The 23,093-nt window shown below is 36.2% G+C and overlaps 2 protein-coding genes across 4 annotated transcripts in view; one reads left to right on the top strand and one right to left on the bottom strand.

Annotated features, from left to right (window-relative positions):
* abca2 (ATP-binding cassette, sub-family A (ABC1), member 2) overlaps nucleotides 1–20,025 on the top strand; it is a 77,981-nt gene extending 57,956 nt beyond the window's left edge. For 2 of the 3 annotated variants that reach the window (XM_067406384.1, XM_067406385.1), the window contains exons 28-49: nucleotides 98–310; nucleotides 1,152–1,254; nucleotides 1,384–1,709; nucleotides 2,487–2,700; nucleotides 3,679–3,784; nucleotides 3,895–4,006; nucleotides 4,213–4,273; nucleotides 7,304–7,478; nucleotides 7,586–7,701; nucleotides 7,828–7,975; nucleotides 9,275–9,398; nucleotides 9,487–9,619; nucleotides 9,701–9,821; nucleotides 9,922–10,100; nucleotides 10,808–10,949; nucleotides 11,197–11,331; nucleotides 11,461–11,564; nucleotides 12,730–12,822; nucleotides 12,919–13,021; nucleotides 15,866–16,003; nucleotides 16,204–16,413; nucleotides 18,001–20,025. In XM_067406384.1, the coding sequence (XP_067262485.1) occupies nucleotides 98–310; nucleotides 1,152–1,254; nucleotides 1,384–1,709; nucleotides 2,487–2,700; nucleotides 3,679–3,784; nucleotides 3,895–4,006; nucleotides 4,213–4,273; nucleotides 7,304–7,478; nucleotides 7,586–7,701; nucleotides 7,828–7,975; nucleotides 9,275–9,398; nucleotides 9,487–9,619; nucleotides 9,701–9,821; nucleotides 9,922–10,100; nucleotides 10,808–10,949; nucleotides 11,197–11,331; nucleotides 11,461–11,564; nucleotides 12,730–12,822; nucleotides 12,919–13,021; nucleotides 15,866–16,003; nucleotides 16,204–16,413; nucleotides 18,001–18,036 (3,092 nt within the window). In that variant the 3' untranslated portion in view covers nucleotides 18,037–20,025. Of the gene's footprint in view, nucleotides 1–97; nucleotides 311–1,151; nucleotides 1,255–1,383; nucleotides 1,710–2,486; nucleotides 2,701–3,678; nucleotides 3,785–3,894; nucleotides 4,007–4,212; nucleotides 4,274–7,303; nucleotides 7,479–7,585; nucleotides 7,702–7,827; nucleotides 7,976–9,274; nucleotides 9,399–9,486; nucleotides 9,620–9,700; nucleotides 9,822–9,921; nucleotides 10,101–10,807; nucleotides 10,950–11,196; nucleotides 11,332–11,460; nucleotides 11,565–12,729; nucleotides 12,823–12,918; nucleotides 13,022–15,865; nucleotides 16,004–16,203; nucleotides 16,414–16,836; nucleotides 16,961–18,000 lie in introns of those variants that run through there. The other variant, XM_067406386.1, reaches the window with a different exon arrangement.
* Nucleotides 20,026–20,076: 51 nt separating this feature from the next.
* Nucleotides 20,077–23,053, bottom strand: paxx (PAXX non-homologous end joining factor). The gene is made up of 7 exons (XM_067406390.1): nucleotides 22,922–23,053; nucleotides 22,289–22,349; nucleotides 22,159–22,208; nucleotides 21,870–22,054; nucleotides 21,727–21,777; nucleotides 20,484–20,574; nucleotides 20,077–20,377 (listed from the first exon to the last, which is right to left on the bottom strand). The coding sequence occupies exons 1-7, from the start codon at nucleotides 23,035–23,037 to the stop codon at nucleotides 20,329–20,331; spliced, it is 603 nt and encodes a 200-aa protein (XP_067262491.1). The 5' UTR covers nucleotides 23,038–23,053; the 3' UTR covers nucleotides 20,077–20,328.
* Nucleotides 23,054–23,093: the final 40 nt, after the last annotated feature.

Below are 23,093 nucleotides of genomic sequence, written 5' to 3' on the forward strand. Positions count from 1 at the left end.
AAGTCTGTGTGAGACAAGCGCATCTCTGAATGGCCTGGAGGTAACAGATAAAGTGCTTACCTACCACTCAGTGTACTATATACCTTCTGTGCTCCAGATGAAGAGTCCTCTGCGGAGCCAACCTTACTGGACGGCCAGGGCAGCTTAAAGCTTGAGGGCTGGTGGCTGAAACTTCGGCAGTTTCACGGGCTGATAGTGAAAAGGTTTCACTGTGCGAAGAGGAACACCAAGGGCATTTTCTCACAGATCCTGCTGCCTGCTTTCTTTGTCTGTGTGGCCATGACTGTAGCTCTATCTGTGCCTGAGATTGGTAAGAAGGACACAGGGCACCTTGAGTTGTGATTTGTTGTATGTGCTGTTTTTATAGTAAAGGTAGGAGTTGGCAGTGTGATCAAAATGTTATATCACAACATAAGTGATTTTATATCAAGGAATTTAACGTTTTATATGTATATGTATATATATATATATATATATATATATATATATATATATATATATATATATATATATATCAGTATAGTTATTTTTGTTGGAAATCTAATGGAAAAATAATGTATACACTACCATTTAAAAGTTTGACATCAAAAATAACCGTAAAGACAATTATGATTTTACAATAGATTTCTATTTCAAATAAATGTTCTTTTGAACATTTTTGAACATCAAAGAAACCTGAAAAAAAATCACAGTTTCCACAAAAATATCTTATTGTGCTTATTTTGCTTATTTTCAATGTTGAAAATAATACAAAATGTTTCCTGTGCTTTATGTGACACTGAAGACTGGAGAAATGGCTGCTAAAAATTCAGCTTTGCCATCATAGGAATTAGTTACAATATAATTATTTAAAATTGAAAATGTTTTAAATATTTTATATTATTTAACAATATTAAAAATTGTAATAATATTCCACAATTATATCCCTACAAATAAATACAGCCTTGGTGAGCATTAAATGCTTTCCAAATGAAAAAAACACTTACTTTGATTTGAACTATTTTAAGGGGCAGTATCATTTTTAATATATCATTATGGAGATTATATAATTTAATTAGAGCAGTGGTTATCTGGCACTAAAATGATGCAGATCTTAATTAGTCTTGAGTGAAGGCTGTTCTGAATCTGATGGTCTCTCTTTGGTTTTGTAGGTGACCTTCCTCCCTTGATTCTGTCTCCATCTCAGTATCACAACTACACACAGCCCCGTGGAAACTTCATCCCATATGCCAATGAAGACAGACTTCAGTACAGGTAAATAACACTTTAAATATCTAAAGACTTCTTTGCCAGTTAATTACAGTAAGAACTGATTGTATTAAAAGTAAAATGAAGACGCACACATCGTCTCTCTCAATCTTTCTCAACCTTTCTTTGCTTCAGGAGTAAACTTTCTCCAGACGCAGGCCCACAGAGGATTGTTAACACCCTCCGTCTACCCTCTGGAGTTGGTGCGACTTGTGTACTGAAAACTCCCTTCAACAGCACTCTGGACCAGCTGGCTCAAACTCTGAATCCTTATGCAAACAACTCCAAAACCCTGGCAGCCCGCTACTTTGACTCTATGTGTTTGGATTCCTTCACACAGGGTGTGCCTTTATCAAACTTTGTGCCCCCGCCACCCTCTCCTGCCCCCTCTGATGACCCAGAGGCCCATTTTGAAGATGGCCTTTGGAATTACACTGCCGCTCCTCCTACTACTGTACGAGGTCAGAGTTTACATGTGTATGGTTCAATTAGCTTGTTTTCTTTTCATCAAAGCTCAGCACATTAGAAATTTAAAGTTAAAGTGCAGCAGTATGTAAATTTTTAGCGATTTTTACAATTTAAAATAACTGTTTCTATTTTAACACATTTTGTTTCTGGGATGGCAAAGCTGAATTTTCATGATCCTTTAGAAATCATTCCAATTTTATGCTCAAGAAACATTTCTTGTTCTTATCAATGTTGAAAACAGTTTTTGTTTTTGTTTTTTGAATAATGTGATACTTTTTTTACAGGATTTTTTGAAGAATAGAAAGTTCAAAACATTTATTTGAAATTGAAGTCATTTGTAAAATTACAAATGTTTTACCTTTCACTTTTGATCAGTTTAATTTGGTTTATTTTGCACTTTTTCATCAAATATTAATATTAGATGCCATTTTAGTAATTTTTTAGTAAAATTGAAAAAATAAATGAATATGATATGATGAACTATTGACCAAAAAAAAAAAAAAAAAAACTAAAAATGAACACAGCCAGCCAAAAAATATAAAAGAAAAATAGTGATTCATACTAAAAAATTATACATCTTTGGAGATGATATCAGCAAAGACTGAAATTAATTCTTGTGCTGCACACCTGCTGACTAATGCTAAATGTGAAAAATGTATTTTCCTTGCATAATTGTAGATTATTCTGAAACATCCTGTGTGCCGACTCTGTCTTTTTCCCTGAAGCTGTGTAATATGTATTCTTCCTCTCACCCTGCTGTGCTCCCACAGAGATGGCGACATCTCCCCCCACGCTGCCCTTGAGCATTCGAGAGCCGGTGCGCTGTATCTGCTCCATGCAGGGCACGGGCTTCTCCTGCCCCAGTGGAGTCGGGGGCCGACCGCCCCTCATGAAGGTAGTAACCGGAGACATCTTGGTGGACATCACTGGTCGCAACGTGTCCGAATATCTCCTGTACACCTCTGATCGTCTCAGATTACACAGGTAATCTTCTGAGAGGGTGTCATAGTGATCATAATATCCTATTTTATTTATTTTCCTAAGGTTTACTATTGTTAAAGTACAGTAGTCAACATTTGAAGTGGATCAAAAAAGTTCATCAATGTTGTCCTAAGAACTAAGAATTCCTAAGAAGAAGGTTTTAGGACAACTTTGATGAAAGGTTTTGATCTACTTCAAATGTTGACTACTATATTTTACACCACAAACATAGTAATTTAGACCTTTAGCATAATTAACATGGCTGTTTTTTGGTACTGTACCTTTAAGAGTTTTATATAAACACCATCTTTAGATGTGAAACACTTGTTCTGAATTTGTGGATCTGCTGCCAGATCCAATAAAGTTTTTTAATGAGCATCTTTGCAATGCTATCAAAGTGACAGGGCAGTCCAAGTTGCTGAATACTGAATATTTTGTAGTATGGTACAATTTGATTGGTCATTTATAAATGTGCTTGTGTATTTATCCTTATGACATCACTGCAAACCAATGATTTCTGGACAAGTAGTTTGTGCAGTTCAATTTTGATAAATGGAATTTTTGGAGTGGCTTTGAGTTTTGAATGTTGTTTATTGTAGTGTAGTGTATTGAATACTTATTTCTTGACATTAAGGAAAAATTATTATTATTATTGTTTTATTTTTTTTTCACAATATTACTTGATGTAACAGAAGTAGTGACAGAACTTTTCTTCCATATTGTGACGTACATCCGAGTCAAACAGATTTTCAAAGAAAAAAAGTGTAGCACGGTCTTGGTTCAATTTAATAGTTGTTGATTGGATGGAGGCAGATCTGCATGTGTGTTTTAGGTCAATTTAAAAAAGTAGTGGCATTTAAGTGGACTAAATGATTGTAGAAGTCTGACAAAGGGCACTAGAATATTGAGTTTTTTGAGAAAATTGAAGACATTTTTTACCTCTCAGATTAACTCAAAACTGCATGTTTTTTTATCCTGTAGATATGGAGGCTTTACTGTAGGAAACATTCAGAAATCTGTCCCAGCATCCTTCGGGAGAAAAACACAACCTATGGTGCGCAAAATAGCAGTGAGGCGATCCTCACAGGCAAGTCAGAGCATCTTTTCTGTTTATAGCTAATATATTTTTATAATATAATATTTATATAATATAATAATATTTCATCATAGGTTTAATGTTTTTGTATTGATTTGCAGGTGCTTTACAATAACAAAGGATATCACAGTATGCCCACTTACCTAAATGTCCTCAACAATGCCATCCTCCGAGCCAATCTGCCCAGTAGTAAAGGAAACCCTGCTGCATACGGTGAGTTCACCGGCTGAATTAGCTGAAGCTAACTAGCTAGGAGTGTTTATGTAGAAACAGTGATTGAAAACTTTGATTGACTATTTTCTTTCTCTATAATTGTGCGTGTTTTACTGTCTTCTTTTTAAGTCATCTTAATTCTGTTGGTTTTTGTCATAAAGATTGTTTAGATGCACTGAAAATCCTGTATATGCTCACGTTCACAGGAATCACAGTGACCAATCATCCCATGAACAGAACCAGTGCCAGTCTTTCTTTGGATTATCTGTAAGTCTCTTACTCTCCTCTCTGCTTCCTGTTCCAACCCTTTAAACACTCATTGATTATTTATTATTATTGGTTTATTTTAAGTCGGCATGAAATGGAAGTTGCAATAGTCTTTTCTTTCCTATCGTGAAGTACAGGTGCATCTCAATAAATTAGAATGTCGTGGAAAATTTCAGTAATTCAAATCAAATTGTGTAACTCGTGTATTAAATAAATTCAATGCACACAGACTGAAGTACTTTAAGTCTTTGGTTCTTTTAATTGTGATGATTTTGGCTCACATCTAACAAAAACCCACCAATTCACTCAATAAATTAGAATACTTCATAAGATCAATAATAAGAAAAGATATTTTAAACAGAAATGTCAGGCTTCTGAAAAGTATGTTCATTTCTATGCACTCAATACTCGGTTGGCGTGGCATGGAGGCAATCAGCCTGTGGCACTGCTCAGGTGTAATGGAAGCCCAGGTTGCTTTGATAGCGGCCTTCAGGTCATCTGCATTGTTGGGTCTGGTGGCTCTCATCTTCCTCTTGACAATACCCCATATATTCTCTATGGGGTTCAGGTCAGGCGAGTTTGCTGGCCAATCAAGCACAGTAACACCATGGTCATTGAACCAGCTTTTGGTACCTTTGGCAGTGTGGGCAGGTGCCATATCCTGGAAAATGGAAAATGAAATCAGCATCTCCATAAAGCTTGTCAGCAGAAGGAAGCATGAAGTGCTCTAAAATTTCCTGGTAGATGACTGTGTTGACTGTGGACTTCAGAAAACACAGTGGACCAACACCAGCAGATGACATGGCAGCTCAAATCATCACTGACTGTGGAAACTTCACACTGGACTTCAAGCAACATGGTTTCTGTGCCTCTCCACTCTTCCTCCAGACTCTGGGACCTTGATTTCCAAATAAAATGCAAAATTTACTTTCATCTGAAAAGAGGACTTTGGACCACTGAGCAACAGTCCAGTTATTTTTCTCCTTAGCCCAGGTAAGACGCTTCTGACGTTGTCTTTGGTTCAGAAGTGGCTTGGTACGTGGAATGTGACAGTTGAAGCCCCTGAAGACGTCTGTGTGTGGTAGCTCTTAATGCACTGACTCCAGCTTCAGTCCACTCCTTTTGAAGCTCTCCTAAGTTCTTAAATCGGCTTTGCCTGACAATCTTCTCAAGCCTGCGGTCATTCCTTTCATTTGTACTCCTTTTCCTACCACACCTTTTCCTTCCAGTCAGCTTTCCATGAATATGCTTTGGCACAGCACTCTGCAAACAGCCAGCTCTTTCGGCAATGACCCTCTGTGGCTTACCCTCATTGTAGAGGGTCTTGATGATCGCCTTTTGGACAACTGTCAAGTCAGCAGACTTCCCCATGACTGCTGTTGGGATTACTGACCCCAGTATTTATACTCTGAGAATGGTAATTTAATAGAACTTGAAATTAAATATTCTAATAATTTGAGATGCAAGCAAGCTGTAATCATCAAAATGAAAACAAAAAAAGTCTGGAAATATTTTACTGTCTCTAATAAATCTAGAATATATTTAAATGTTACTTTTTGAATTAAATTACAGGGGGAACAAAATAACTTTTTCATGATATTCTAATTTATTGAGATGCACCTGTATATCCAAGTAAAACTGCTTCTCGAACAAGAAAAAAAAAAGGTGGGACTTGATTTTGAGATCAATTCTCCATCGAGAATTGATTGGATTGTTGGATCGTTGTGGTGTGCTGTTGCTGTGATCTCATGTGAGTGACAGGTTGTCCCGTCTTTATGCCAGTAAGATCACAAGGGCACATGCATTTTAAGAAAATAATGATGTGCACAGCAAAAGTCCTCCTGTGGTGAAAATCCAGTTTTTAATGTTGTTTTTATGTCTGTGTGGTGTTTTTAATATGACCGCTCTGAAGCAGGGGATTTTCAAGAGGGGATTTTTCTGTTATGAAAAATTGGGTAGATTTAGCAACATAGCAGGGATATGATGTATATTATGATGTTATGATTAACTATATGACATTCTCCCTTGACGTTTTGAGTTGTTCAAAGCATTTCTAAGAATTTTAGAAGCCAGCTGTCTGACTCAGATGGAGAATGGGAACATGGTTTGTGTAACATTACATTATCAAACAGCTTATAATGTGTTGTTGGTCAAACAAAAGGATATTCATATTAATTACCATTTATGTGTCCGATGTTGTAAAAATCAGCCGCATTTACCTCAGTAAGTTGACCGTGTGGATCTCTGAGCTTGTGTGAGTGAGTGGAGGTGGGGCTAATTATCATATTCATAGATCCACATATATGAAATGAAGCAAGGGTGTAGGGTTACATTCAAGCTATTTTAAGGCATGAATATTTTTTTTTCACTGGAATTGTTTTTTAAATATGTCATTTTGGTGATCAAAGATAAGTTTTAAGGGATAAAATTATTGACTACAGGGGGACTATACAATATTAAAAAAAAAAAAGGTCAATTTTGATTTCATGGTGACTTTAAATAGGGACAGTACAAAAAAAAAAAATGATTCCAGCCAAAGAGCTGAAAAATATGCATTGTACATAGAGGATTTATGCTGTATATGCTAATTTACATCTCAGGTCCCTAGAAAGGCTTTTCTCTAAACAAACAAACAAACAAACAAAAATATACATACACGTATACTCATACAAATACGCATTTAAAAATGTAAAAAAGCATTAAATAGCTATTTTAGGGATATATATACTGTACATAGAGCTGTATGCAATTTAAATTTTAATAAATCATTTTTTTAAACAATTTTTAACTATAAGTTGATCGTAGCTCCATTGGTTTCAATGGAGCTACGATCAATAAGCTTACGATGCTTTTGGGAAACGCTGCCCTGGTTTGTCTTAAACCAGTGCTTAACTAATTACTGTAAAAGGCTTTATGTCGTGTACTTTTATTTCAGTTGGCAATATGTTTCTTGTTGAGAGCCAGCCCTTTACAGAAAAGCTCTTTTAAAAAGCTCTTTCTGATTTAATATCTGCTCTCCATCTCTTTTAGGCTCCAGGGCACTGATGTGGTTATTGCCATCTTCATCATTGTAGCAATGTCCTTTGTGCCAGCGAGCTTCGTGGTCTTCCTGGTAGCAGAAAAATCCACCAAGGCCAAACACCTGCAGTTTGTCAGCGGATGTGACCCTGTCACTTACTGGCTAGCAAACTACATATGGGACATGGTAGGGTGAATGAGAGACTATGTGGATTTGGTGTCTATTCACAAACAAGAACAGTCCTGAGGGCTAAATTGTTTACATACAATTTTCTTTTGTCCTTTCTTCGCTAGCTGAACTACTTGGTTCCAGCCACGTGCTGTGTCCTAATTCTGTTTGTGTTCGACCTTCCTGCGTACACGTCACCTACAAATTTCCCAGCAGTGATCTCTCTCTTCCTTCTTTATGGGTAAGCTCTTTCTGCATGAAGACTCTGTCAGACATGGAGTGACAATAAAAAGAAAATTGTTTTGTCATTTATATTCAGGTCTTGAAAATCCCACATAAAATGTGACATTTCACTCTCTCTTTCTAGCTGGTCTATAACCCCCATCATGTATCCAGCCTCTTTCTGGTTTGAGGTGCCCAGCACTGCTTATGTTTTCCTCATAGTCATTAATCTGTTCATTGGCATCACAGCAACGGTGGCCACTTTCCTCCTACAGCTGTTTGAGCATGACAAGGTACATCAGAGAGAGCAATTGTTTAGAATCATAAATTTTTATCATTCATGGCAGGTATATTGTGTATATAATCTGGTGTCTTGTTGCTTTTTAAAGGCAATAGCAAGACTTGATTTGATTTTTTTTTTTGATTTTTTTAATTAGGCATTTTTCTGTGACAGTATTATTGTGATGTCATGCTCATTATTTTGATGAAGTGTCTGGATCTCACTTAAGCCGCGCACGCATCTAACGATTGTAAGGCCAATTATGAATGTAAATTGATACTTATGACTGATCACGCTCAAACGCATCCAGTCAGAGCCAGTTGTGTTCAGTCTGCGATTACAGTCAGTGTTCAAATTCCATGTGTAAGTATTTAAATCTGCTTCAGTCGCAGGAAACAATTGCTGTGTGTTGGGCACAGTCTTAGAATGTTTTAGCTTGTTGTTAAATGTGTGCCCGGCTTTAGGGTGCGTTCACAATTGTCATGTTTGGTTCGATTAAAACGAACCCTGGTGCGATTGCTCGGTTAGTGCGGTTCATTTGAACATTATGTGAACGCTGACATCCGAACCCTGGTGCGCATCAAACAAGCGGACCGAGACCACTGAAAAGATGGGTCTCGGTCCGCTTCCAAAGAACTCTGGTGCGGTTTGAATGATATATGAACGCAACACGGACCAAACACATGTAACCGAACCAAAAACAGGAAGACGAGACCCTAAAATGGACAGAATCCTCACGCATGTGGGTATTTCTCGTCATAGACGCGAGTTTGCCCGTGACAGGCATCAGACTTGCATCTCCACGCAGCAGATCGTTTGTGTGTTTTGACTACTTTACACATTTTATAAGCTCTTCAAGAGTTTCCAGCTGGCCAAAATACCATCACATGCAGGCTACGCACCGCTACACACACACAACAAGCCAATTTACCTCAGCACACAGCATTGTTTTGGATGTTCGGTAAGTTCCGTCTCAAAATATTCAATACGTCATAAAATCCAACCAATCACATTGTGTATGTATCCCTGTGCCTTTGGGTTCGGTATCTTTTGGTCCGGTGATAAAATTGCCAATCTGAACGCTAATCGGACCAGGACTAAATGTTTTTTGTTTTTTTTTTTGTTTTTTTTCTGCTTTGGTCCGGACCAAATGAACCAAACTACAAGTGTGAACGCACCCTTAAATAGTGGATTTGGTCCATCCCATCTCAGTGTTCTTGACTTTCGATCATATATAATGTTTAATATCATATAACAATGTAGCATTTTATCACTAATATATGTTTTGTTTTGTTTTTTTCTTACATCACAGGATCTGAAGTTGGTAAACAGCTATCTGAAGTCTTGTTTTCTCATCTTTCCTAACTATAACCTTGGTCATGGATTGATGGAGATGGCCTACAATGAGTATATCAATGAATATTACGCCAAGATAGGTGTGTTTGTGCGTTCCCCATCCCAGGGCACTGTTGAGGACTTTTCTTTGCTCTTTTCAAATGGTTAAATACCTTCTTTTCCCTGCAGGCCAGTTTGATAAGGTGAAGTCTCCATTTGAATGGGACATTGTGACACGGGGACTGGTGGCAATGACCATTGAGGGTTTCGTTGGCTTTCTCATTACAATTCTGTGCCAGTACAACTTCCTCAGGAAAGCCCAGTGAGTGTGTATACAATGTTTGTGTCTTTGACAGTTAAAAAGGAAAATGTTCTAAAGGTCACTGTTTTCTTCTCACTGAAGGAGAGTGCCTGTCAGCAGTCAGCCAGTTGATGACGATGATGTTGATGTGGCCTGTGAGAGACGAAGAGTGCTGAGGGGAGATGCTGACAGTGACATGCTGAAGATCGACAACCTAACCAAGGTCAGGCACTCCATGACATTTTAAAAACTTTTTCTTAACCCTGTCTAATCAGACCTGAACCCATCGATCTGATCTTCTTAGAGTCTGCATCTCCTTACAGGTGTACAAGTCTCGTAAGATGGGCCGGATCCTGGCAGTGGACCGTTTGTGTCTGGGGGTCCGTCCTGGGGAATGCTTTGGGCTACTGGGAGTAAATGGAGCAGGAAAGACCACCACCTTCAAAATGCTGACAGGAGATGAGAGCACAACTGGGGGAGAAGCCTTTATCCAGGAACACAGGTGCTACATTCAGACTGTCATAGCAGATTTTTTGGGGAAGAATATAGAATATAACTTAAAAGTTGATTTTCTTTTACTCTGTTTGTTATATTTTAAGCATAAACCAATAATTTATGTTTAAAACAAACAAAAAAAGCTATTTGCCCAGGAATAAGAAAAATTAAACTTAATTCAAACAAGTCTTATTATCTTATACACTTATATTTTTCAAGTAATTTTTTTTAATTGACCTGTTTTAAGGAGGTTTTGATGTTAGCATGTTGCTATGCTAACGGCACTATTGATTAATTTTCAATACTGAAAATACAAGATATTTTTTGACAGAATATATCTTGAATTAAGTTTATACAGCGGTTTTACCCTTTTGTTAAATATTTAAGCATAAACATCTAATAAATATTGTTTAATTTTTAAACAAGAAGAATGCTTTGCCATCACAGAAATAAATTAGATTTTAAAATATATTCAAATACAAAGCATTTAATTTAAATTGTAGTAATATTTCACAATATTACTGTTTTTACTGTATTTTCATCAAATAAGCCTTGGTGAGTATAAGAAATTTAATTGAAAAACATTAAAAAAAAACCTTAATTAGTGTAGGATAGATAGATAGGTTAAAGCTTTTTGATGTTTTCTTTTGATGTTTGTATATGTACTACTAATGTAAATGGCTTGGTCAGAATGTTTCTTTCATTGTCCTGCAGTATCTTGCGGGAGCTTTTACGAGTGCAGCAGAGCATCGGTTACTGCCCACAGTTTGACGCTCTGTTTGATGACCTGACTGCTCGAGAACATCTGGAGCTGTACACACGCCTCCGCGGCATCCACTGGAAAGATGAGGAACGGGTGAGCACACAGACACACGCTCTGTGTAGTCACAGCATTCTGTAAATGGTTGTCATGCACTTATCGGTGATGGTCAAGTATGGATAAGAGCTCATGAAAGCTCTCTTTAAATCAGTTTGAAAAAGCACTTAATCTATAATTGTTAACTGCAGTTTAAAGTTTAATGTGTACTTATCACATTTTTTCTTCCTACTATCTTTTCATATCTCACTCTCTCTCTCATTCGCTCTCACTTTGTGTCCTGAAGGTGGTTCAGTGGGCTCTGGAGAAGTTGGAGTTGTCCAAGTATGCTGACAAACCTGCTGGCACCTACAGTGGAGGCAACAAACGCAAACTCTCTACAGCTATTGCTTTGATTGGATACCCCTCACTCATCTTTCTGGTTAGATCTGCCTGTCACTTTTCCCATACCATTCTCTACTCTCACTGCAAAAATTATTTTCTTAATTACAACTGAGCTGTGTTTAATTACTGTAAGCAAGTCTAAGCATGACCTTGTTTGTCATTACAGGATGAGCCCACCACAGGTATGGACCCAAAGGCTCGTCGGTTCTTATGGAACCTCATTCTTGACATCATAAAGACAGGACGTTCTGTAGTGTTGACGTCACACAGGTGTGGTAACCTATAGAAATTTTGTTTTCGGTTTTATATTTAATTTTGGTCACACTTTAGATTTAGATTTTTAGATCTATGAATTTTGCCTCAATAAACTCCCAATTACTGCTTATCAATAGTTAGTAAGTTAGTTGTTAAATTCAGGTATTGGGATTAAGGGATGTAGAATACGGTCATGCAGAATAAGGCATTAATATGTGCTTTATAAGTATAATAAACAGCCAATATCCTAGTGATATGCATGCTAATAAGCAGTGTTGGAGGTAATGCATTACAAGTAACTTATGTAATCAGATTACTAGTTTCTTGGAAAAGGTAAAGTAACACAAGTTACTTTTTCACATTTATTGACTGACAGCTCTCCTGTTCTGTTCGTTGAAAGAAATAAAGTGCAGAGAAGTTGTGCACTGTGTGAACATGATGGTTATTGTAGTTCTAGACTAAATGTGAATATGCATTTACTCATCTCACTTGCACGAAAACATTCAGTATTCCTCAAAATGAATAAAAACAGTGAAATACAATCTCAAAATTTTATGCGAACGTGTGATAATTAACTATATTAAATTACACATGTACTTTATATATTTAATCTCACTTTATTAACCAGTGTCTTTGCTGCTGACCTTCAATGATCCAATTCAACCATACTAATAAGCAAAAATTACTTTAGATTAGATTTAGAAATAAGAGTGTTGAACTTCCTCCTCCTGTATTCTATTCTTCTGAGATCCAGAATGGCAGCACAGCTGAAAGGTTTGTTTGAGCTGCGCCCTCTACTGTACAGGTGTAAATATGCATTTCCTTCAGCCTGAGACTTACTCATTTCACTTTTGGTGTGAAAGAGCCTTAACATTTGCCAAAAATAAAACTTTTTTGTTGTTATTAAAAAACAAACAAGCTAGCCCAGCCTAGGTGAGAAAAAGTAACGCAAAAGTAATATAACGCATTAGTTTTTTAAAAAAAATGTAACTAACGCAGTTAGTTACCTTTTTAGGGAGTAACACAATATTGTGATGCATTACTTTTAAAAGTAACTTTCCCTAACACTGCTAATAAGCAACTAGTTAACAGTGAGAATTGGACCCTTAACTAATGTGTTACCTTAATTTTAATAGCAGTGAACTTTCGCTCTGTAATGTACTGATATGTTTATTTGCAGTATGGAGGAGTGTGAAGCCTTATGCACTAGACTGGGCATCATGGTTAATGGCAGATTCAAGTGTTTGGGAAGCATCCAGCATCTCAAAAACAGGTTTGAAAACTCAGCCACTGAAATATGGGATTCATGAGTGCAGTGCAGTGCACTTATACATTTAGGCACACTGTTCTTTTTTTTTATTTGTTTCAGATTTGGGGATGGATACATGATAACAGTACGCACTAAGACCACCGCTAGTGTCAAGGAAGTGATAAGGTTTTTCAACAGGAATTTTCCAGAGGCCGTCCTAAAGGTGCATCAAAGGATTAATATTCAGTACTGAAAATACAAAGTATTTTTGGCAGAATATATAGTATATTTTGAATTAAGTTGATTTTTGTACCTTATTTTAAGCATAAAACTTTAAGAAAATAATAATAAATAATACATCCCTCACATTTTTGTAAATATTTTATTATATCTTTTCATGTGACAACACTGAAGAAATGACACTTTGCTACAATGTAAAGTAGTGAGTGTACAGCTTGTATAGCAGTGTAAATTTGCTGTCCCCTCAAAATAACTCAACACACAGCCATTAATGCCTAAACCGCTGGCCACAAAAGTGAGTAAAATGTCCAAATTGGGCCCAAAGTGTCAATATTTTGTGTGGCCACCATTATTTCCAGCACAGCCTTCTCAGTCATGGAGTTCACCAGAGCTTCACAGGTTGCTACTGGAGTCCTCTTCCACTCCTCCATGACGACATCACGGAGCTGGTGGATGTTAGAGACCTTGCGCTCCTCCACCTTCCGTTTGAGGATGCCCCACAGATGTTCAGTAGGGTTTAGGTCTGGAGACATTCTTTAGCAAGGCAGTGGTCGTCTTGGAGGTGTGTTTGGGGTCGTATTCATGTTGGAATACTGCCCTGCGGCCCAGTCTCCGAAGGAAGGGGATCATGCTCTGCTACAGTATGTCACAGTACATGTTGGCATTCATGGTTCCCTCAATGAACTGTAGTTCCCTAGTGCCGGCAGCACTCATACAGCCCCAGACCATGACACTCCCACCACCATGCTTGACTGTAGGCAAGAAAGACACACTTGTCTTTGTACTCCTCACCTGGTTGCCGCCACACACACTTGACACTATCTGAACCAAATAAGTTTATCTTGGTCTCATCAGACCACAGGACATGGTTCCAGTAATCCATGTCCTTAGTCTGCTTGTCTTCAGCAAACTGTTTGCGGGCTTTCTTGTGCATCATCTTTAGAAGAGGCTTCCTTCTGGGATGACAGCCATGCAGACTCATTTGATGCAGTGTGCGGCGTATGGTCTGAGCACTGACAGGCTGACCCCCCGCCCCTTAAACCCCTGCAGCAATGCTGGCAGCACTTATACATCTATTTCCCAAACACAATCTCTGGATATGACGCTGAGCACATGCACTCATCTTCTTTGGTCGACCATGGCGAGGCCTGTTCTGAGTGGAACCTGTCCTGTTAAACCGCTATATGGTCTTGCCCACCGTGCTGCAGCTCAGTTTCAGGGTCTTGGCAATCTTCTTATAGCCTACGCCATCTTTATGTAGAGCAACAACTGTTTTTTTCAGATCCTCAGAGAGTTCTTTGCCATGAGGTGCCATGTTGAATTTCCAGTGACCAGTATGAGAGAGTGAGAGCGATAACCCCAAATTTAACACACCTGCTCCCCATTCACACCTGAGACCTTGTAACACTAACGAGTCACATGACATCAGAGAGAGAAAATGGCTAATTGGGCCCAATTTGGGCATTTTCACTTAGGGGTGTACTCACTTTTTTGGCCAGCGGTTTAGCCATTGATGGCTGTGTGTTGAGTTATTTTGAGGGGACAGTAAATTTACACTGTTATTCAAGCTGTACACTCACTACTTTACATTGTAGCAAAGTGTCATTTCTTCAGTGTTGTCACATGAAAAGATACAATAAAATATTTACTAAAATGTGTGGGGTTTACTCACTTATGTGAGATACTGTGTGTATATGTATATGTGTATATATATATACACACACACACACACACACACACACAATATTTCATATTTGCTATGCATCAGCTCACATGTCTCCAAAACAGATGGCTGTACAAGTACCTCTATATCATGGGGGTCCCGGGGTGAATTTCAAATAGCCCGCAGCTTGTCTTGTAGCCCACCTTGCATAATTTACAAATCGTGCAGTTCCCCAATGTCAACACAAGGTGGCAGTACTAGATTTTAGGCCAGGGAAACAACGCGAAACGAATGCATTATTAAAATACATTCGCAGCGCGCGACTCACAAGCTCACAAATGTGTTTACTTGCTGAGTGTCTCGATCACACGACCACTAAACAGCCAGTGAGAAGTGTTCGAGTTCGGCGTAGAGGTCTCATGTACAAGCTGCAAATCTCTCTGTGATTTAATTTAGTTTCAGTCAGCGCTGTTTCAACAGCCTTTAATCAACAACAATAACGTGCAAATCAGGAGAAACACTGAGCCGATCCAGTCAGAATACTGTTCAACCAACAATTATCATGGATTTACTAACTGTAACCGTGGTATTTTGTCAGAAATGTAGGTTAATATCTCATTTTATTTATTTTTTTTAATGTAGACATGTATTAAATAGGTAAAAAGGGGGCCAAATTACAGACTATTTTTTGTCATAAACTTGCAGTTTTGTGCATTCGTATTTATATATATATTAAATGATTATTATATATATATAATTATATTAAATTATTTTATAGACTAAATACCATAAAGCCATTCTAACAATATTTTTACTTTTACCATGTAGTACATGTAGGCTAATATAAATATGTATATATATGTGTGTGTGTGTGTGTGTGTGTGTATGTGTAATATATATATATATATATATAATAGATAAGGAACCAGCCCTCCAGATGAGTCCACAACATCGAATCTGGCCCCCTTTTTAAAAAGTTTGGACACCCGTGCTCTATGTTATCAGTTTGGATTGTAATATATAAGACAATGAGTTTTCATATTTATAGAAAGTTGCAAGGTGTTTTTGTGCAATGCTGACAATCTAAACATACATGTGTGTATATTTTGAGCTTGCTTCGCTTGCAGTAAAAATTGTAAACTTATGCATATTTCTTCACATAAGGAGCGGCACCACACCAAGATTCAGTACCAGCTGAAGTCAGAGAACATCTCTCTGGCTCAGGTCTTTAGCAAAATGGAGCAGGTGGTAGAGGTGCTGAGCATCGAGGATTATTCTGTGAGCCAGACAACCCTGGACAACGTAAGTATAACTCAGAGAAATGATACAGTAATAGAGAAAGAGTGAAGTAATGAAAGTGAATTAAGCAGTAGTTTCTTTGACTGACAGCTGGTCAAAATCCATTATATGGATGCAAAAGAATTAAATGTGTACAATATTAACCCAAAAGCTGCATATACTGTAACAAGAAAAAGTAGTAATATCTTATTATCTTATCTTAGGTCTTTGTTAACTTTGCAAAAAAGCAAAGTGATAACTTAGATCAGCAAGAAAGTTCCCCATCTAGTGCTGGTCAGTCACCACTGCAGCGGCTGCTAAGCATCCTCAGGCCTCGTCCCGCTAACACAGAACTCAACGCTCTTGTAAGTGAAGAGCCAGATGAACTTGAGAGTGATGATGACGAAGGATTGATCAGCTTTGAGGAAGAGAGGGTAAGACTTGGGACATAAAAAATATATTTCATTTAATGAGATTCAATTCAATTAAATCTTAAATTCTTGGCATAGTCTGCATAAGACTTATTGCTCTTTTACTCGTATTACCAGTCTTCTTGGGTTATGATTTATAGAGACATAAAGAACAATTCGGGTGAGCTTCTTATGGATTCAGAATCAGACTGTGGCTGCTGTAATGTCAAAAAAAGTGAAGTGTATGAAAGAAATTAATTAACTGTTTAACTGATCTCACATATTAACATTAACTTTTGTAGACACATGGAAGAATAAAGTAGTGTATTTTTGTAAGGTAAAACAGTGTTTATTGCAATTTAAAACTATTTTGTGAGTCTTTATCCATACATTATCATTAACTTCTGAATCACTTACTGACTGGATGTTTATGTAATGTTCTGACAGATTCAGGGAGAAATTTGATAGAGCAGGGGTGTCCAAACTCGGTCCTGGAGGGTCACTGTCCTGCAGAGTTAAGCTAAAACATATGTTTTATGTTATCAGTTGTGGAATCCAAGCATTAACATACACATCCGAGGTAGACATCATTTTATGCAACTTTACATATTTACTATTAATAGTAAATTAAAAATGAATAAAGTTAACATCATTGTGAGTGGAGTGGAGTAATATAGTAAATTACTCCACTAGGTCTGAAAAAAAAAAAAAAAAAATATATATATAAAATTATATATATATTAATATATAAATATATATATATTAATTTCATATATTAATATATTAATTTAATAATATATTAATTCCACAGTGGCTGTTTTTTTTATATATATATATATATATATATATTCTTGCTTTCACAGACATTTATATAAGACAGCACTGCAAAAACTGCAAAAAAAATCAAGCTGTTATATTCTGTTATTGTCCAACATTCCCAATTTTTCTGATGCAAGTCCTTAATTTAATTTCATATGTTGTATTAATTCAGTGTTTATAATGCTAATACTTGAACTTCAAATAATTTCAACCCAAACTGACTGGGTTTCTAGAGAGCAAAGGTTTTGTGAAAAAAGTGGAAGACTTAAACACAAAGTCTGTTAAATAAACTTTAAAAGGATTTGATGATCACTAGTGATAGTATTTTATTCTGTTATCATCATTCAGGTTGGATTTTAGCTTTAATGTACTTTTTTTTTTTTTTTTTTTTTTAACAAAGCAGCTGATATTGTCAGTGGAGTGCCAGGTCGCTTTCACCCCAAAATGGGCACCGCTGTTGCAATGGAACGCTCTACTGAGTTTCACTTCTTGTCAGTATAAGTTCTTTGGCTAAGCTCTGCAGGAAAGTGGCCAGGAGCGGGACTGGACTGCATTAGACTGATTCAAACCATTAACTTTTGACAGATTCATTAAAAGAACCAAATCAAAAGAGTAATTTGTTGGCAAATAGAATTGCACTGGCAGTACTAGCCATATACCAGTTAGGTAACTCTGGTTGGGCCTTTGAAATAATATTCATATCAATCATATGTTTTTTATTTGTCCCAAGACTACTGTACTACATTGTTTAAAATACTTCTCTGTAATCATTTTTATTTTGTCTTCTCACAGGTACAGTTGTCCTTTAATACAGACACTCTGTGCTGAAACAGCTGTTAATCTCACAGATGGAGAGATGGTAAAAAAAATAAGCCTCAAGTTCAGACCCGTGTCTGTATGGTGAAAGACATTTGTGTGTTTTATTTCTCGCTGGAGAGGATCCATCTCTCTGGCCCAGCGAGTGGGTTGTTCTTGTTTCCATTTGCACTTAGCGGAACAAGAGAACGGCTCTTCTGGGAACTCTAAACAGAGATATGGACTGTCTGGGCCTGAACATGATCGGGCCAGAGAGAACGGTACTGTGAGGTACTTCGTCCACGGCCTCCCCTTCTGCGTTCTGGAGATGATGGTTTATGGAAACGTATATTACTGTACTTCATATTCAAGCCTGCTGGATGGGAATTAACGAGAATGTATTTCGTAGATACAAACCGGCCGTATGGTTTATTTTGGTATCGCTTTAAATTTGAATATGGTCGTACTATCTTTAAACTGATCACACGTTGAAATTGTTTTAATTGTAGTGTTGATGTCATAACATAATCATCCCTCAAGGAATGGGTTCGGCCTTTGCAACTTGTTCTTTTTATGACTGTTTATCCTCACGTTCAGTTGAAACGGTTGTAATTATACATATTTTTCTTTACTCGGACCTAGTTTGTTTATTTGTTCCTGCATTGAGAGCATGCTATAAAAAGACAAGCCTGTTGTGTTGTTGGGTTGAAGAAATTTTACTATGCTTAAATGTTTTGAACAGACCCGTTGTTCTTGTTGAAGAATGCAAATGTACCTGTGCACCTTCATTGAAGTTTTTACAGCGGACATTCAATAGTGAATGACTCGTGACTGATTCAAAGGCCTTTAGTCGAACCGGACCGAACAAGCGTTGCTATCGAGATGTTTATGGTCTTGTAATTGAATGTAAACGGCATAAGTGTTTTGTGCTGACTTTAGTGTCTCCTGAACCAGGGGTTTCTCATTTTTTGAAACAAATTGTAAGTGAAACCGGTGTCTTTTACGTTGCGTTACCGCAAATTGTTAAAAGCTGCGTAATACAGATGTCCGTTGAAACGTTCATAATAAGTGTCACTCTATCACTGTGAAGCCAAAGGTGAACTTAGAGTCACTGTTATTACAGATAGACCGAAATCAGGTCATTGTTCTTTATTATTGTATTTGAGAACCCTTGAAATATGTTTGTTTATTGAATAGCAGGAGGTTTTGATTTTGTTGTTTGCACTGTAATGTAATACAAGTGTAAATTTTTTGTTCTTTGACCTGAAATTAGCCAATTATGTTGTTTATTTGAAATGAAATGATGCTTCTCCTTCATGTCCATGTCCATGTGACAGTCTAACCGTGCTTAATCTCCGAATCTTGCACAATTGTCGGCACTTAGTACCATAACGGTGTCTTATTTTTCTGACATTGCTGCGTTAAAGAGTATGGTCAATATTTTTGAGCTCCTCAAAGATAGGAATGCAAAGACGGATAAGGAAGCCTTCGGTGCAGTTTCATGTACGATGACCAAAGGGAAATGAAGCATAGTTTTTGAAATGTGTAAATTAATTGTGACCAGCTATGTGAAAACTGACCTAACGAACACATCATAGTCTCACTTTGATTATTAAGGCGTCTGGGCCGCTTCAGAATTTTTCCTGCTAACGGAGAACCTCAACAGCCTAACTAAAGATCAGTGCAAGCTGCTTTTCACTTTGGAAATGAACATGTGCAGTGATTTAAGACACCAGCAAACATGAGTGTGGTTCTGTATCATATAAAATAGCATTATGGTTAAAGGAGGTGGTTTAGTTTTATCTTTCTAGTAAGTGCTTTGGAATGTAACTTCAGTACATGTGAATATGATTCAATATTTATGAACGTTTTTTCATCCAGTAATACATATATGTTCAGGTGAATTCCCTTGTAACAAGATTGACCGGACCTTTTCAGCTTGTTTTCAATTACCTTTATTGTTTCCATTCTCTTGTGCTAACTGGGGTGAACTGATGTTTTTAATATTAACAGAAAGAAAAGAGAATAATTAAATCAATAAATTGTTAAATTGATTTTGAGTTTTTTTTTTTATTTGTACATTGAGTCTTTTGAATAAAAGGAAAATTTCAGTGATCACATTTAAAAATACCATTTTTATTAGCAATTTAAAAAGGGAAAACATATAAAGAAAGTATAAAACCTTAAATAGATGCATGATGACTTAAAACAGTTCATGGTGTAATTGCAATGCAAGTTATATTTTAAAAACTGATAGTGTTGAGTTAGTTAAAAATGGACAATTCATGTTTAATAAAAGGTCACGTTTCAGAGGTCACGTTGACATCATTCATCATCTCCATCATCAAAGGCCACACCTGTTGCAGGTTTCTTTCTGTAAAATAGATAGAAATGATCAGTGAACAGAAGGTGAAGAAAAAAAAATTCACAGATTTTTTTATTTAGGATTCTGTCAATTCAATTAAAAAAAAAAAGTTCACCTTTTTGTTCCTGGGTTGATGAGAGAATCCCCAGGAAGACGTTTTCTAACTGCTAATATAGGACCCTTGTGCTGTGTTCTAGGTTCATATTCTTAAGGAAAAAAAAAAAGGAAAATGTAATTTTAAATGAGCTTAAACAATTTCAGTAATTCAACATTTTTGACTCCCAAGGTTTTGCCCAAGATAATATTCAAAAGTAGTCCTTCTATTATATTTATATACATTATATATTTATTTATATATTTATATATATTTATTTATTTATATATATAATACTAAAATGCTTACTATAGTGAATCAGGCTAAGACAAAAACAATTTGGAAGAAGGGCTGATGATGTATTGAATCAATTTTTTTTTTTAATTTTGAAAAAAAAAAAAAAAAGTTACATAGTGTACTTTTAAGATTATGTTAAAGGGTTAGTTCACCCAAAAATTAAAATAATGTCAATTATTACTTACGGGTGTGGAACGGCATAAGGGTAAGACCTTTGTTAATCTTCAGAACACAAATTAAGATATTTTTGTTGAAATCCGATGGCTCCGTGAGGCCTGCATAGGAACACTTCCTCTCTCAAGATCCATAAAGGTACTAAAAACATATTTAAATCAGTTCATGTGAGTACAGTGGTTCAACTTTAATATTATAAAGTGACAAGAATATTTTTGGTGCACCAAAAAAACAAAATAACATATAGTGATGCCGATTTCAAATCAAAGCATCGGAGTATAATGAATCAGCATGCCGAATCAGCGGTTCGGAGTGCCAAAGTCACGTGATTTCAGCATTTTGGAGGCATGACACGTGATCCGAAGTGTTTAGAAATCGGCCATCACTATAGGTCGTTATTTCGTTTTTGTGGCACACAATAAAAATATTCTCGTCCCTTTGTAATATTAAGATTGAACCACTGTACTCACATGAACTGATTTAAATATGTTTTTAGTACATTAATGGATCTTGAGAGAGGAAATGTCATTGCTCCCTATGAAGGCCTCACGGAGCCATCGGATTTCAACAAAAATATCTTAATTTGCATTCCGAAGATTAACGAAGGTCTTACGGGTGTGGAATGGCATGAAGGTAAGTAATAAATGACATTTATAAATGACATATTTTCATTTTTGGGTGAACTAACCCTTTAATATAACCATTTACGTCATTTTTAAATCAAAAGTTTGAAAACCACTGATTAAAATCCACTCGACAACTAACAAGCTTAAAGAGTACTGCCTTAACTTACCAGAACTCTTCTTCTGAGTGCTCTTGACTGGACTTAAAGAAGATGAAGAACCTAAAAATGATTAAAAACATCAAACATTTAGCTGCAGGGTTTAATTACTTTGAAAAATTGTGGTTATAATAATTGAAAGCATCTATGCTCGCCTTGACTTTCTAGCTGTTGCAGGCTGTCAGCCATTTTAAAAAGCAGGTCCTTGACTTCTGTCCTTCCCTCGGAGTCGGTGAGTTTTGAAAGAGACAGACTGAGGTCTGTAGGTTCAGCTCCTAAATGCAGCATAGCACTCTCCTCCTGCAGCTTCACAAATGCTCTGCCTGCCTTACATGCACATCTGTCCAGATACACAAGAGGATGTTCTCAGTCAGGATAGAAGATCTTGCCAACCAAGAAATCAGACTATCAATTACTCATCATGTTGCCTTCATAGATCCTCACTTGAGCTTGAAGGTATAATCCTCTGTGGACTTTAATGCAAACTTCTTAAACTGCAAAGAAATAAAAAGCTTTGTATTATTGTTGTAAAAGAGGAATATTCGTCATATAGAAAGACTCAACAAAAACTTACAAGCTGGGACAGAATCTCCTCTGAAAGATGAGTTTTCCAAACATCTTCACCATTGGTAAATCTAAAGGAAAGGACATCACAGTATATGCAATTATATACCATATATACTATATGTATATATTTTCTATGTTATAAAGTAACAATGTCTGTTTAATTGTATTATATTTACATTTAAGGGTTTAAGATATTTGTGTCAAATATTCAGTAAATTAACAAGTTTGTAATTCAGTGTTATGGTTACCTAAAGCTAAAACTATTACAAAATAATTTTCAGTAATTGAAATAAAGCTGAAATAAAATAGAATATAACTATTAGATGAAAATATTAAGTGAAAAAATAGTTGTAAGTACTAAAATTATTAAAACTTAAAATCAAAACTGGAAATATATATATATATATATATATATATATATATATATATATATATATATATATATATATATATATATATAAATTTAAATATTAAAATAACACTGCATATATATATATATATATATATATATATATATATATATATATATATATATATATATATATACATATACAGAACTGTTATTTTATTAATGATTTTTTATTATTATTATTATATTTCCAGTTTTGATATATAACGTTACACACACATATCAACTCACCCTATGTTTATGTCTCCTGCTGATCGCTTTTGCGTAAAAAACACATACTTGGACTGATCGTTTTTATCCAGCAATGTGCAGAGGACAGATTTTGACTCGGAGTTATTCTGATCCATACTGGTGTACCGTACAATCACATAAAAAGTGAAAACTTCATGCTTTCAACCAGGAA

This window comes from Chanodichthys erythropterus, chromosome 13 (genome assembly GCF_024489055.1).
Source record: "Chanodichthys erythropterus isolate Z2021 chromosome 13, ASM2448905v1, whole genome shotgun sequence".
Classification (NCBI taxonomy): Eukaryota; Metazoa; Chordata; class Actinopteri; order Cypriniformes; family Xenocyprididae; genus Chanodichthys; species Chanodichthys erythropterus.